Source organism: Dendronephthya gigantea, unplaced genomic scaffold (assembly GCF_004324835.1).
Source record: "Dendronephthya gigantea isolate DGI-Jeju-01 unplaced genomic scaffold, DenGig_1.0 000243F, whole genome shotgun sequence".
Lineage (NCBI taxonomy): Eukaryota > Metazoa > Cnidaria > Anthozoa > Malacalcyonacea > Nephtheidae > Dendronephthya > Dendronephthya gigantea.
The window spans coordinates 1-13,126 of NW_021163253.1; the positions used below are offsets into that span (position 1 = coordinate 1).

A 13,126-nucleotide genomic window follows, 5' to 3' on the forward strand; every position below is an offset into this window, starting at 1 on the left:
TAACTAGCTAGCCCTTTTGCTTTGCTTCACTAAAATCCACAGTCAATTGAATTGAAAATTGGTACCCTTGCTGACTGCTGAAAAAGTACTCCTCCATTATCTGTACTGCTGTGATAACACACTAGTAACCACCACTTTAAAAACATACTACATACTACCCACCCCGTTCAAAACTTGTAATTCTGATCATCCAAATTCTGCTCATTCAATAAAATCAATATTGATATTACCATTCAAAATTTGCAGAAACTGAAAGAAAGGTTTAAGATTGACATTCCTCACAGATTCAAGGTCACCACCTACTTGAGTCCCACTTTCTGTGACCACTGTGGTTCCATGCTTTATGGGCTATTTAGACAAGGATTAAAATGTGAAGGTAAAAAGCTGTTCAAAAATAAAAACCTTAACTATTCTAGTCGCTTTGGTAACACATTCATATTAGTTAAGACAGGTAGAATATTTTCCTGCAATGGAAAATTGATAAAATTTTTTTATACCCTTGTTCTGATTCCATATATGCTGTTTTCTACAATGCCGAGCAACATCTTTGTGTATTTAGCTTGTGGTATGAACTGTCATCACAAATGTCAAAAACATGTTGCAAATTTGTGTGGAATTAATCAAAAAGCATTTTCTGAAGCCCTTGGACAAGCTAATGTAAGTGGATGTTTATGTAAATATATGGTCTCAAGTTGTACACAATAGGTAAAGCTAGTTGTATATCGCTGGGATGGTAGTATGTGCATAGATAGACCTTCAGTAGCTGCATTATTTAGCAAGATTAAAACAAGTAATCAAGCAATGCTGTTTCATTATCACAGGCTGATAAACAAAGACGACTGAGTCAGTTGCCACCATCACCCACCCATGAATCCTCTGCTCCATCAGTTGCAAGTTTCGACGACGCAATCTTGGAGAAACAATACGAAAAGATAGCTGATGAATACGAGGAAATGTGGCAGGCTGAGGCACCGAGGCCTCCACCGAGATCAAGTAGTGTTAGCAAACCTAGCAAGAAATACACGCTGCAAGATTTCACTTTTCTTAAAGTACTTGGTAAAGGAAGCTTTGGAAAGGTGAAGCAAATAACTTATCTTTCATTCAGCACTTTGAATCATGCTCTTAAATCAAATTGCTTTAACAGCTGTAGCAATAGCATTACAGATGTAATGTTGATGTTCTTCATTCACTGCTTGTGGACGAGAAACCAAACTCGTTCATGAGTCGTCCTTTTATATCATTTTACTCTGCCTAACATTCATATACAAAATGACGTGATAGTGATGGTGCTACTCTGCACTACGAACCGGGAAAGCTAAAAAAAAATAGCTTGACTACGGTGGGACATCAACATGTTGCAGAGATCACCTTATTCCCAGGTCAACTATATCTGACATACTGTTAGTCAAGCCTTTGTCATTGATATTGTTTATTTTTTAACCAGGTCCTGTTATCAGAATTAAAAAGCACCGGTCAAGTATTCGCTATCAAGGCTTTGAAAAAAGATGTTGTTTTAGAAGATGACGATGTGGAATGCACAATGATTGAGAGAAGAGTTCTGAGCATCGCAAGTCGACATCCATTTTTAACTTCCATCATTTGTGCCTTCCAGTCCAAGGTACAAGAAGGCTGCAAACGTATAACAAGAGATGGTGGAAACGTTTTTAAGTTTAACCTGTCATTTTTGTTGCAGGAACACTTATTCTTTGTCATGGAATATGTGAATGGAGGTGATCTCATGTTCCACATCCAAGTTGCGGGCAAGTTTGATAACTATCGTTCATGGTGAGTGTTGAAATGTTGAACCTAACGCAGGTGTAATAAAGTTGAGTAGTCAGCTGTAACTATCATGCTTTATTTTTTCCAGTTTCTATACTGCTGAAATTGTTTGTGGCTTGGAGTTCCTACATAGTCTTGGAATCATATATAGGTCAGTCTTTTTGATCAGTCTATCATTGATCGAAGTTAAACTTTCCTTGGTAAATTAAATACTCTTGATGAAGTGCAAACTGCTTGCAGACTTTTATCGGTTTGACAATGATGTTTTCGTTGTCTTGATTGTACTTCATTGTCTTGCAGAGATTTAAAATTGGACAATGTTCTAATGGACTCAAAAGGTCACATAAAGATCGCTGACTTCGGCATGTGCAAGGAGAAAATACTGGATGGAAACAAAACGTCAACATTTTGTGGCACTCCAGATTATATTGCGCCAGAGGTTTGCCTTTATTCTTGTTATAAATGATCACATCTTGCTATGAAACTTTAATTTCATTGTTAATTTTTTGGATTTTTTCCTCGGCCCGACACAAGTTATATGAACATTATTTTCGAGAGGCGCATGCGCGAGTAATATGGAGTGAAATAAAATGTTCCGTCGTTGTAGTTTACCTTTATTTTTTGTTTTAGATTTTGAAAGGTCAAAAATACGATGCTTCAGTGGACTGGTGGTCACTTGGTGTTTTGCTCTATGAAATGTTGATTGGGCAGGTTAGCAAATGATACTCATCATATTAATATGACATTCACAAATGGCGAATAACTGAGACTTTGATTTAGGCCTAAGTTGAATGAAATAAGGTCGCTAAAATCGGAACTGTGCATGCTTGAGTGCGTGAATAAAAATTTGAATTTTTCTGTGCAAGTAGATATGTAAATGTTAAGCTAAGTTTAATAAATTTTAAGGTAATAGCTTCTAATGTTTCTTTACTGAAAGTTATATATTACAAATCAATCTGGTTACCTTTAGTCTCCGTTTGCTGGCGAGGATGAAGAAGATCTTTTTGATTCGATATGTCGTGATAAAGTTCATTATCCAAAGTGGGTCTCACAAAGTGCCGTATCTTGTATGGTCCAGGTAAGATTGGACATTCGTTTGGGTCATTCAGTGACTTCACTTCTAACTGACGTATTCAATTGCATTATCCTGAATTACTTCGTATTGACGTGATCTAATCGTACAACTTCTATATGCTGTATCATTGTCCTTTACCAGCGGATGATTTGATGTAATATTAAGCGACACAAACTCCGAATATAACACCATCTTGCAAACTCAAGATTTTTGTTATTAAACTTAAGCTTGCTACAAAGTCCTCCCAGGGACTGACAACTTGATCTTGCTACAAACTTCTCCCAGGGACGAACAGAACTGAACAGCTTTTCCCAGGGTTTTCTCTCACTAGAAAAGATTTAACATTTTATGACCAATTTCGCATTGAAAGTCGTCAAAGGCATCACACAATCTAGAAGCAAATTGAAACAAAGATTGCTGAAATATGAGATTTTAGGAAAATTTTCCCTAAAAGCCATGCAATAACGTCGCATGCGCCTATAAATGTTTTCAGTTGTTGGAGCGTAACGTTGGCGACAGACTTGGTTACAAAGAGGGCAGCAATGGAAATATACGAAAACACGAGTTTTTCTCCAAACTGAATTGGAGACAGTTAGAAGCAAGACAAATTGAAGCTCCGTTTAAACCAAGCATTGTAAGTATTTTTTTTCTACGCTAGTGTTTTACATTCGCATTTTCGTGAATGTGATAAAAAGGTATTTGAGTATATTACTTTTGTTTTTGTTTGTACTCGATGTTTAACTTTTTCTGCACTTAAACCGTTCTTTGCGATCGTTTTCACAAGAAACTACTTCGTTTACGCCTGATTCCTCTTCATACCTTTCCCAACACTTGTATTTCGTTCTCAACAGCGTTCACCACGAGATGTAGAATATTTTGATGCCGACTTCACTGCTGAAGCGCCTAAACTAACGCCAACAGACAAAGCTTTACTGGCTTCTATTGATCAGACTCAATTCAAAGGGTTTTCATATGTCAATCAGCATTTTAACCGTGATTCTTAGTAATATGTAAGTGAGTGAAGACCATGTTGTGATTTTATATATACAGATATCTATCATACGCTCTGACTTTTATCGTAATGCTTGATGTAGACTATTCACAATTAGTTTGCTATCAGTATGGAAAATTATGTAATTATAGACTAATCGCAGGACTGTCACACGCACCTTGGTTTTGGTTTAACTTAAGAAAATGGTATTTATGGCAAAAATTATGCACAATCATGTGACTCGCGCAGGCGCTGTTTGAACTATGACGACACCAGGCCACTGCACCAGGCTCTGCGTCCATTCGGCTTGATGATGATGTGAAGTTAAGCCGTGGAACATTTAGTAACTTGCAGTTGTGTGATTGTTATATATTTATTGAATAACCACTTTGAAATATTAGTCAAAACCAAAAAATTCGCCAAGAAATTCACCGCGAATTGCAACGAAATTTCAGACACAAAATCATGTTGTGGTAATTTCAACGAACCTTAGCGATATTTTTCCTACTAAACATGCTACTAAAGAGGACGATATAGAAACCAGTGAAATGATAGAACCCCGTGCTTAACCGTGATTAAAAGAACTATCCCAATCTCAATTCTAATCTACCCATGAAACGATTTTTTGTCGGTGTTCGAAGGTCACTATATACATGAAGCATCAAAGAGGATATTCAACTAAAGCATATACATATATCAGACGTATAGTTTCTTTGGCATCCGTAGCGAAAATAGTGAAAAATACTGAGAAAGAAAGTCTTTTCGTTTTCGTCTTCTACCAGCGTGGATAAGATTTTGTTCTCAAAGCTGGATAAGGTCATGTAGATAATTGGGTGCACGGCATCTTCTCCCCAATAAAAGATTAAGTCAGCTACTTTCATTTTTACAGCAAATAAAACACTCTTCGCTTCAATTCTTGTCTATGATCGGTACGGAGCGTGGTTCTCCAATCGATGCGTGTGTACTTGTGCATTTCAATCGCACTAACACGGGGTTTAATATCACTGAGACGCGCGCCAAATTATTCGAATAAACCGTTTGACTTTCATCCAAGATAGGTATCCATATGGTAAAACAAACGATACACTAGAAATGCGTATGAAGAACAGTAACGATTTAGTTCAGTGATGAAGAAAATATTGTTTTTATGATTAGAATGAAGTTCTCAATAGAATCGAAATTTCGTTTACGAACCGTTTTTCTTCTTTTCTTGCATTACATCTTCTCCAGCCACATCGCGAAGGCCTCAACCTCAACTTTTGCGCAGTGTTGATACGCCCAGACATCCAAGTGGTTCCTGCAGGTCTCCAACCAGCCCAGCTGATCAAATAATTTATCTGCCTTGGGACAACCAAGGCATTCCAAATTAATTGAAGGGATTCTTAGTTTTGTTAAGAGATCCCTTTCAACTATCCCGCCTTTGTAGGCAATCGCGGAGTTTGGATTCTTTCTTATTCTTCTGTAGAAGTTCTCCACGATTGCTTCCAACTGCGAGATATCGAATGTCTTGACACCCCGCGGCACCCCAAACGACAGTTTGTGAATTTTCTTTTGCACGAGCTTGCACGCCTTCTGGTCTTTTTCGGTTAGGTCCGACCAACGAAGCCCAATATCGAAGAAAAAGGATTGCCCGTAGGTATCTCCCACTTTGATCATACCAAGCTCCTTGCAGCGGAATTCACTTCCAACTCGAAACCCATCCATGTCCATGACAGCGACGATATCATTTTGGCGAGCCATAGCGAACGATTTAGCACAGTTATAACCCGACGTTTATAGAACATAACTATAGGGGTACGCGTGAATGCAATACAGGAAGTTCACGATGGATAATAATAGGTAAATACGTAGAATGGGATAATGTAGAGTCGGACTTTACCCAGAAGATAGCGTAAGTACGTAGGGTTGGACTTTACCGAGAGAGTGGCGTAAACACGTAGGGTTGGACTTAAAAGATATAAATATTCTTCAACGGTATAAATAAAGGATATGGTTTTTCGTGCAATTTCATTTCGAGAAGCGTTTCTTATCATGGATTCTTCCCAAGGAAAAGAGCAGATATTCAGCGCGGGCAGTTTAACTATGGGTGAATTTGAACCGTCGGAAGTTTGGAACTTATGTCATTTGATGGACGCGATATTTGCAGAGGCTGTTTCCAGCAAGGTTGGAAAAATTTGCAAAGAGAGGTGTAGAGGTTGTGAGTTCGATAGTCCTAGTCAGAGGAAACACGAATGTATAATGTTGTCGGAAGAAAAAAGATGGGAGATGCATGGTTTGGAGGCCGTTGATCAGGTGTTTCGGCAAGGAGAGAATTTATTGAGGCTATCCGTGTGATGAGATTGGATTATAACGAGTACGCAGCAAAACATTTTGAAAACCTCAAGAGAGACCGTGAGGCAACTCTTAACTTTCTGATGGATTTGAGGCGAAGTTCAGGCATTTCTGATTACCAGCCCATTTTAAATTATCTCTCTTACTGGATTAATGATCATTAAGTGAGGACAATGTGACTGAATTGACATTTTTCATTTAATTTTACTACGCTAAATGTTATGAACCGTCTATATTATTATACTTGTATTACTACACTATTATACGTTATGATCCGTCTATTTCATTTTTTTTTACTGTTCGTCCAAGAATGATATATCAAAGTTCTCGATGGCGTCCCAAAACCTCTGTTCAGGAGTACCAACTTTGATTCCCTCAAATTTAAGTACGAAACCGATGTTCTCCCTCATCATGTATGAATAGAAGTCTATATATTTTTGTAGTTGTTCTTTCTTTTTGTAATAATTTTTTCTTGATCTTTCGGCCTCTTTTTGTTTGCGGTTCATTTTGCTTTGACTTGGTTGATTTTACCAACTATTTTTATACGCGTGGGGATTATGCAACCATTGTTAACAAATGCTCATTAATTTGATAAGAATGGTATGATTTTATGCAAATCGGTACCACGCTTGTTAACGGCGCCTCAGATGTCCTATATATGCCGAATCTAAATATGCCCAAACTAATATTAACAAGACGCCTGCTCAAGGCGTTACTCCGCCTGCAGGTGAGGAAACTACAGATGGTGACAAAAGGTTACAAAATGAGGTGATTTTGCTTTTTGTACTGTTGGATGTCATACTTTTGGGATTTTTTGTTATACATTTTGTATTCATTAATATGAAATTATTCATTGCTGCATCTTTATTCATTGATGTAACTTTATTTAATGATGTAACTTCATTCAGTTGCTTAACTTTGTTTACTGATGTAACTTCATTAATTAATATAACTTTATTCATTGTAACTTCATTGTATGCATTCAAAGGTGAGTTGGCATTTAAAGTTAAGTTGGCATTCAAAGTTAAGTTGGCATTCAAATGTGACTTGGTATTCAAATGTGACTTGGTATTCAAATGTGACTTGGTATTGGAATGTGACTTGGTATTCAAATGTGCATTCATGGAATTCACACTCAGGGACATTAATTTTTTTTTCAACTTCCTGCAAATGAGCACCAAAACCTGGAAATTAGAACAAAAATAGGGTTTTATAAGTTTGGCAAATCAATCCTTTAATAGGAACCGTTTTAATATCCCTTTTAACCCTGTTATCCCTCGCTACTCTGGTTTATATAAATGATCACAAAGCCTGGTCAAATTGTAATCAGGACCTAACGTTTCGACAGTCCAGTCTACTGTCTTCATCAGGGGTGATCTGACATCATACCCAAGGGATGATGTCACCAGCCAATAAGATGCATACATATATTCCTCTGGCAAACGGGCACTGTCATCCCTATTCAGAGCATGATTACTCATATTTATATGCCACTCTTCTAGGCAAAGTCTTTGACCATGTATCAATTGTTAGTAGTAATTACTTTAAGTTTTCCCACGCAATCTTGTGTTTGGTGTCACACAGGTGCTCTGTCAAGGGAAAACTCTAAAGTAATTACCACTAACAATCGATATGGTCAAAGACTTTGCCTAGAAGAGTGGCATATAAATATGAGTAATCATGCTCTGAATAAGGATGACGGTGCCTATTTCCCAAAGGAATATATGTGTCTCATTGACATCATCCCTTGAGTATTTAAGAAGCTTCGATTCCAGCTTTAGATCACCCCTGGTGAAGACAGTAGACTGGACTGTCAAAATGTTGGGTCCTGATTACAATTCGACCGGGCTTTGTAATCATTTATACATTTATATTTGTGATAAAAAATATCATGGTGTAATCTGAAATAAGACACAACTTGGCAACTTAATTTAAAATTTCTAAAATTACTTTGCTTCGGCTTACTTGTAGTATGTATAATTTCTGAGAGCAAACAGTACCTTATACGCGCGTAAAACGCTCAGGTTGATGCAAGTTGATAAAACAGGATGGAGCAATGTTGTGCTGCCCACATTGTTCAGTTCACTTGTATCAATATTGAACAATATTGTTAAACCCGATTCAGTTTCAACAATATTGTTCAATATTGATAACAACTCTGAACAATGTGGTAGGCACAACATTGCTCCATCCTGTTCATTTCAAATTGCATCAACCTGAGCTTTTTTAGGCGTGTATATACCTGGTTTGTATTAAAACACTACGTCAACGTGAATCACTAAATGACTAAATCAACTATAAAACAGAAAATCTTGGGTATACTAATATGCAATTACCGCCACAGCATATGAATACAATCTAAATCTTAACAACTTACCTTTGTAGTTGTTGAACATGGTTCTGAAAGCTCTTTCAATTCGACATTCATATTTTTAACGAGGGAAGAACGTCGATTCAAACACGAGGCGCAAGGACACGAAGAAAATAAACATTGCACAAAATCATTCCCAAACCTCCCTAAATGCCAACTGATGCATCCTCGTCCCCAGGGCCTAGGCCCTAGGGACGAGGATGCAACTGATGTACATAATTCATCCGTGTAACCCAGTGCTTCTCGGTCAAAATGTTTTGGGTTACCTGTAGAAATGCCAACTTCTGTCGCCCAAAACTACGACTACGACGAAAAGGAAAAAAGGCCATGGCATTTTAAGACTCCGCTGCGCATACGCAGGCGGAGTAATGAGCTATAAAGTCTTTCTTTAACTTCCTATGCATTCAATCGGTATATAAAATAGGGGGTATATGTGACCATACATCCCGTACGACACGATTTAATCGTGTAGAATCAAAAACATTTGCATCACGAAATAGTTATTATATTTTAAGCGTATTTACGCATGGCAATGATGATTTACATGAACAGATATTCTGCACGAGTGACAGCGTATTTACGCATTAAACTAGAAATACATGCATGCAGCAACCCCTCGCTATTTCAAACCAAGTACACAATTTCCTGAGTTAACCTGACCTAAACTTATATTATGAAATGACACAAAACTCAAATCAGTCTTAAAGTTTCCATCATTCAATACAAAAATAATCACAAAGCTAGGGTAAACATTGCTCGTTCAATTTTGCTGCATTATACCATGCCAGCAATTAAGTAACGGTTTAAAATCGAAATTTCAAACGATTAAAACAGTTCAAAATCTTCACAGACAAAGAAAAAACTTCAAATGTTATTTTATTCTGTAATTGCAGTCAACGCCGGCGGCTAAAAGTTTCAGTATACTTTATAAATACATATACATACATATACATATACATATACATATACATACATATACATATACATATACATATACATATACATATACATATACATATACATATACATATACATATACATATACATTATACATATACATATACATATACATATACATATACATATACATATATATACATATACATATACATATACACATATACATATACATATACATATACATATACATATACATATACATATGCATATACATATACATATACATATACAGTAGGAGGCAAAAGTTTGAGTCCAGTCGTTGTAGAATTCCAGTATTAAATCCTGGCAGCGTATTGGAGTTAACACATGCGTGCTAGTGTTTCAGTACTGTAAACTATATTAATTGCACACTGTTTTGGTCCTAATGATCTAAATTAACAAAATAAAGTTCTCATTCCTTTACACTGCCCAAGATGGGTAGGAAAAAGGGCAAAGTGATGGTGCACAAGGACAAATAGTTCCATTAAGTATTGAAGGATTCTTTCCTCGTAAGATCGCAGAAGATGTGAGAATTTAAAAAGGTGGTATGCAACTAACCTTGGAGAGGTTCGAAGAAACTAAATCCTACTCAAGCAAACTTTTAGCTGCTTTGGTCATGCTCGGTTTGGCAATATTGAAAGATATAATAGGATCCTAATTAAAGAAAAGTATCATCCAATTCTTCAAGGACATGGAATTTCATCTGGTACAAAGATGATCGCACGTCTAACTACATGATAATCACCCTAAGCACATGCACATCTTCTATGTGCCAGAAATCGTTTAGAAGCAAACTCATTCTGGTGATCTCGTTGTCATGGCTTTCCACCTCATATTCCAGATCTTCAGGGAAATGTTCTCGGAATTTTTCGTAGTATAATGTATGTAACTGAAATGTTCATCGTTGATTGCTTCTTGAAGTGAGGTGTCTCCAAACCTTTTTAAATAAATATGCGGTTACGTCACGAAAGAAAAGATTATTTGTTTTATAGGATGGATGGAAGTGTTTTTACGAAAAACAGTAAAACTCGTATTGCAGGGCAGTAGCATCAAAAAACACACGAATGCTCTGATCCTATCTAGCTCTAGTTTACTAGATCTCTTCATCTTTGTGTTCTTTGCTTTTAGCTATACTTGCTGTAAGATCTTAAGAGTTTTACACCCAGGTTATAACTAATTAACTATTATCAAGCCTGCGATCTTTGAAGATACTACGTATACAAGATAATAAGGTGTTTCAATTTAAAAAACATGCACCCCGCTTTAAACGAGGTTACTGAGTGATACTGTGTAATTATACAAGATCTTTCAATGGTTTTATCATACATGAATGGGGATGTACGGTATAAATCATTACAGTCACCTTTCAGCTAAAGTCGCATGTTCGTTGATCCCTTGAGTGAAAATAACTGGAGAAACTTGTATTAATTTTCCTTCTTGCAATTCTTTGGGTAAATAACAGAAATATTCTGTTTCGAGGAGTATGGTAACATGAATATTAGCCCTTGAAAAAAGATACACAAATATATGTACTATATATGCAACGGTATCCATGCACCTGTTTTATTAACAGGCAAAAAGAAATCGTCAGGGAGTTTAATAATTAGCATGATACTAAAGGCCCTGTTACACAGTGCAATTTTTCCTGCAACTTGCAATGCAATTCTTCTTTTGAGAGATGTAAATTTGGATACTACCAAACATAGCCTTAAAGCCGTATGATATCGTGCGCTTGCAATTGTATTATACCTTGTTCCAGTGACGTAGGGAATCGTTTCGTTATCAGAGCAAGCGAACTGAAAAAAAAGATGATGAAAAGTTCGCTTAAGGAAATATAAAGAAAGATATAAGAGTTAAAGACTTGGTCAACACATTGCATAATGACGCTGTTTTCTGGACTAGCTTTCTTGTTATCGCCAAAATAAGCCCATGAGGAATCTTCATTCTTTAACCTCACGTTATCCCTTGTCCCTTTACTGCATCCTAATAAAGTGCGCTTGTAAATGATCAGTCACATTTATGGTAAAGAACCTTAAATTTGACACATGAAAGATCGCGTATTGCAATGGACATGTCTTCTAACATTCCCATTTCATCACCTAAAAAATAGAAATATTAAAAACGATTTAGGCGTAAAACAGACCACAACATGCAGACGCTTGCATGGTCGCAATGTTGAAGTGTATGCAAAATACTGAAACCAGGATCGCTAAATAGCAAATACTAGAACAAAAATGCGTTATATAGTCACGGATATTTTGCACCCAGTTTGAAATTTAGCTTTAATCAGCCTTCGCTGAGTTTGTCCAGTGCGAATTTGCATGTGTCAATAACTTGAATTGCTAAAACATGCAGTGTAAATCGCAAGGAACACCCTTCTTATATATCTCCACGCAGAGGTAAAAAATAGACAGAAAGAGTTCCATGCACCGTAAGTGCAGAAACTTCGTATTAAACAAATATACGTGCTGGTAAAATGTAAGTGTACTTCAGAAACAATTAGATTTTGCGCGGTCAACGCTGATATTATTGAAATTCGATGCCAATGGAAGAATTTTCTTCCCACAGAAATTACGACTACACATGCATGAAGTTACGATTAATTTCGGTTACACTCGTGCATGTACATTCGCAAGAAAAGAAATAAAAAACATAGATATACTTTCCTTTCTTAATTCTAATAACTAACCGTAAGTACTCAGAAGACATTCAAATTCAGCAAGAACACCAATCTCACAAAGTTGTTTCATGAAACTTGCGTCAAATAGTGATGTGTAAATTTTAGCTTCAAATCCACAAATGAGTGCCGTTACCTTAAAACGTTACCATAAAACGGTTTAATTTATATCACCCTTGATCTACTATATATAAAAATAAACTCAACAAGACGCCTGCTCAAAGCGTTCACTCCGCCTGCATGCCAACTGATGAACATAAGTCATCCGTGGACCGTGTAACCCAGGGGCTTCTCGGTCAAAAATGAAGTTGTTTTGGGTTACCTGTAGAAATGCCAACTTCTGTCGCCCAAAACGACGAAAAGGAAAAAAGACCATGGCATTTTAAGACTCCGCTGCGCATACGCAGGCGGAGTAATAACGTAACCTATATATTGCCCACTAGCTGATACAAAATAAAATCAGATCTATACATTGCTTTTCAATTTAGAAATCCCTGACATGACTATTCTTATTACATTAAAGGGGGCCAGTCGAAGATTCTTCGCATGACAGAGTTTATACATTGAATAACTTACTGCCTGTGAAAGACAAATATCGCGACGTTGACGGAGGTCTTGCATAGTCTGGGCATGACGCGATTCTTCCTGAATAAAAAATATTTCCAAAAGTTTATTTAAGAGAAGATGTCGGTATAACCTTTGCCAGGTAATTATATCACTTCATATAACACGACTATAATATACTATACACATGCAAACACAATACAAATATATATGCCACAAAAATATATGGAAATTAGAGACGAAAGTTTTTTCTATTATAATGTTAATACGCATTATATCTTATCTCCCTCTGCGGGCTTACAGTAACTTGTGTCGATAACTTTACTGACCTGAAGTAGAACGAAAATCATTCCCAAATTTAATTTCTTAATAAGAGCGTCAACAAAATAGTAAACATCA

General features: G+C 36.6%; 3 protein-coding genes across 3 annotated transcripts; 1 reads left to right on the forward strand and 2 right to left on the reverse strand.

Annotated features, from left to right (window-relative positions):
- Positions 1–198: 198 nt before the first annotated feature.
- LOC114540603 (protein kinase C delta type-like) lies at positions 199–4,198 on the forward strand (the record flags this gene model as incomplete). The annotated part of the gene is made up of 11 exons (XM_028560725.1): positions 199–376; positions 560–657; positions 822–1,076; positions 1,445–1,618; positions 1,694–1,785; positions 1,868–1,930; positions 2,080–2,218; positions 2,410–2,490; positions 2,750–2,857; positions 3,348–3,488; positions 3,706–4,198. Coding segments are annotated over 11 exons (1,482 nt in total), but the record flags the coding sequence as incomplete, so codon positions are not given.
- Positions 4,199–6,327: 2,129 nt separating this feature from the next.
- Positions 6,328–8,672, reverse strand: LOC114540616. The gene is made up of 2 exons (XM_028560738.1): positions 8,554–8,672; positions 6,328–7,360 (listed from the first exon to the last, which is right to left on the reverse strand). Exons 1-2 carry the CDS (start codon positions 8,602–8,604, stop codon positions 6,881–6,883), a joined length of 531 nt encoding a protein of 176 aa, XP_028416539.1. The 5' UTR covers positions 8,605–8,672; the 3' UTR covers positions 6,328–6,880.
- Positions 8,673–9,279: 607 nt separating this feature from the next.
- Positions 9,280–13,125, reverse strand: LOC114540630 (type II inositol 3,4-bisphosphate 4-phosphatase-like). Its single transcript, XM_028560752.1, has 8 exons — positions 13,057–13,125; positions 12,740–12,808; positions 12,176–12,299; positions 11,518–11,585; positions 11,236–11,282; positions 10,850–10,990; positions 10,316–10,423; positions 9,280–9,316 (listed from the first exon to the last, which is right to left on the reverse strand). Exons 1-8 carry the CDS (start codon positions 13,075–13,077, stop codon positions 9,280–9,282), a joined length of 615 nt encoding a protein of 204 aa, XP_028416553.1. The 5' UTR covers positions 13,078–13,125.
- Position 13,126: the final 1 nt, after the last annotated feature.

Coding starts and splice junctions, on each gene's coding strand:
- LOC114540616 (XM_028560738.1), bottom strand. CDS start 8,604: ATGAATGTCGAATTGAAAGAGCTTTCAGAACCATGTTCAACAACTACA. Junction 7,361..8,553: donor CATGTTCAACAACTACAAAG/GTAAGTTGTTAA, acceptor TCTAATTTCCAG/GTTTTGGTGCTCATTTGCAG.
- LOC114540630 (XM_028560752.1), bottom strand. CDS start 13,077: ATGATTTTCGTTCTACTTCAG. Junction 12,300..12,739: donor ATATTTGTCTTTCACAGGCA/GTAAGTTATTCA, acceptor TAACGTTTTAAG/GTAACGGCACTCATTTGTGG. Junction 9,317..10,315: donor CTGAAGATCTGGAATATGAG/GTGGAAAGCCAT, acceptor GGTATAATGCAG/CAAAATTGAACGAGCAATGT.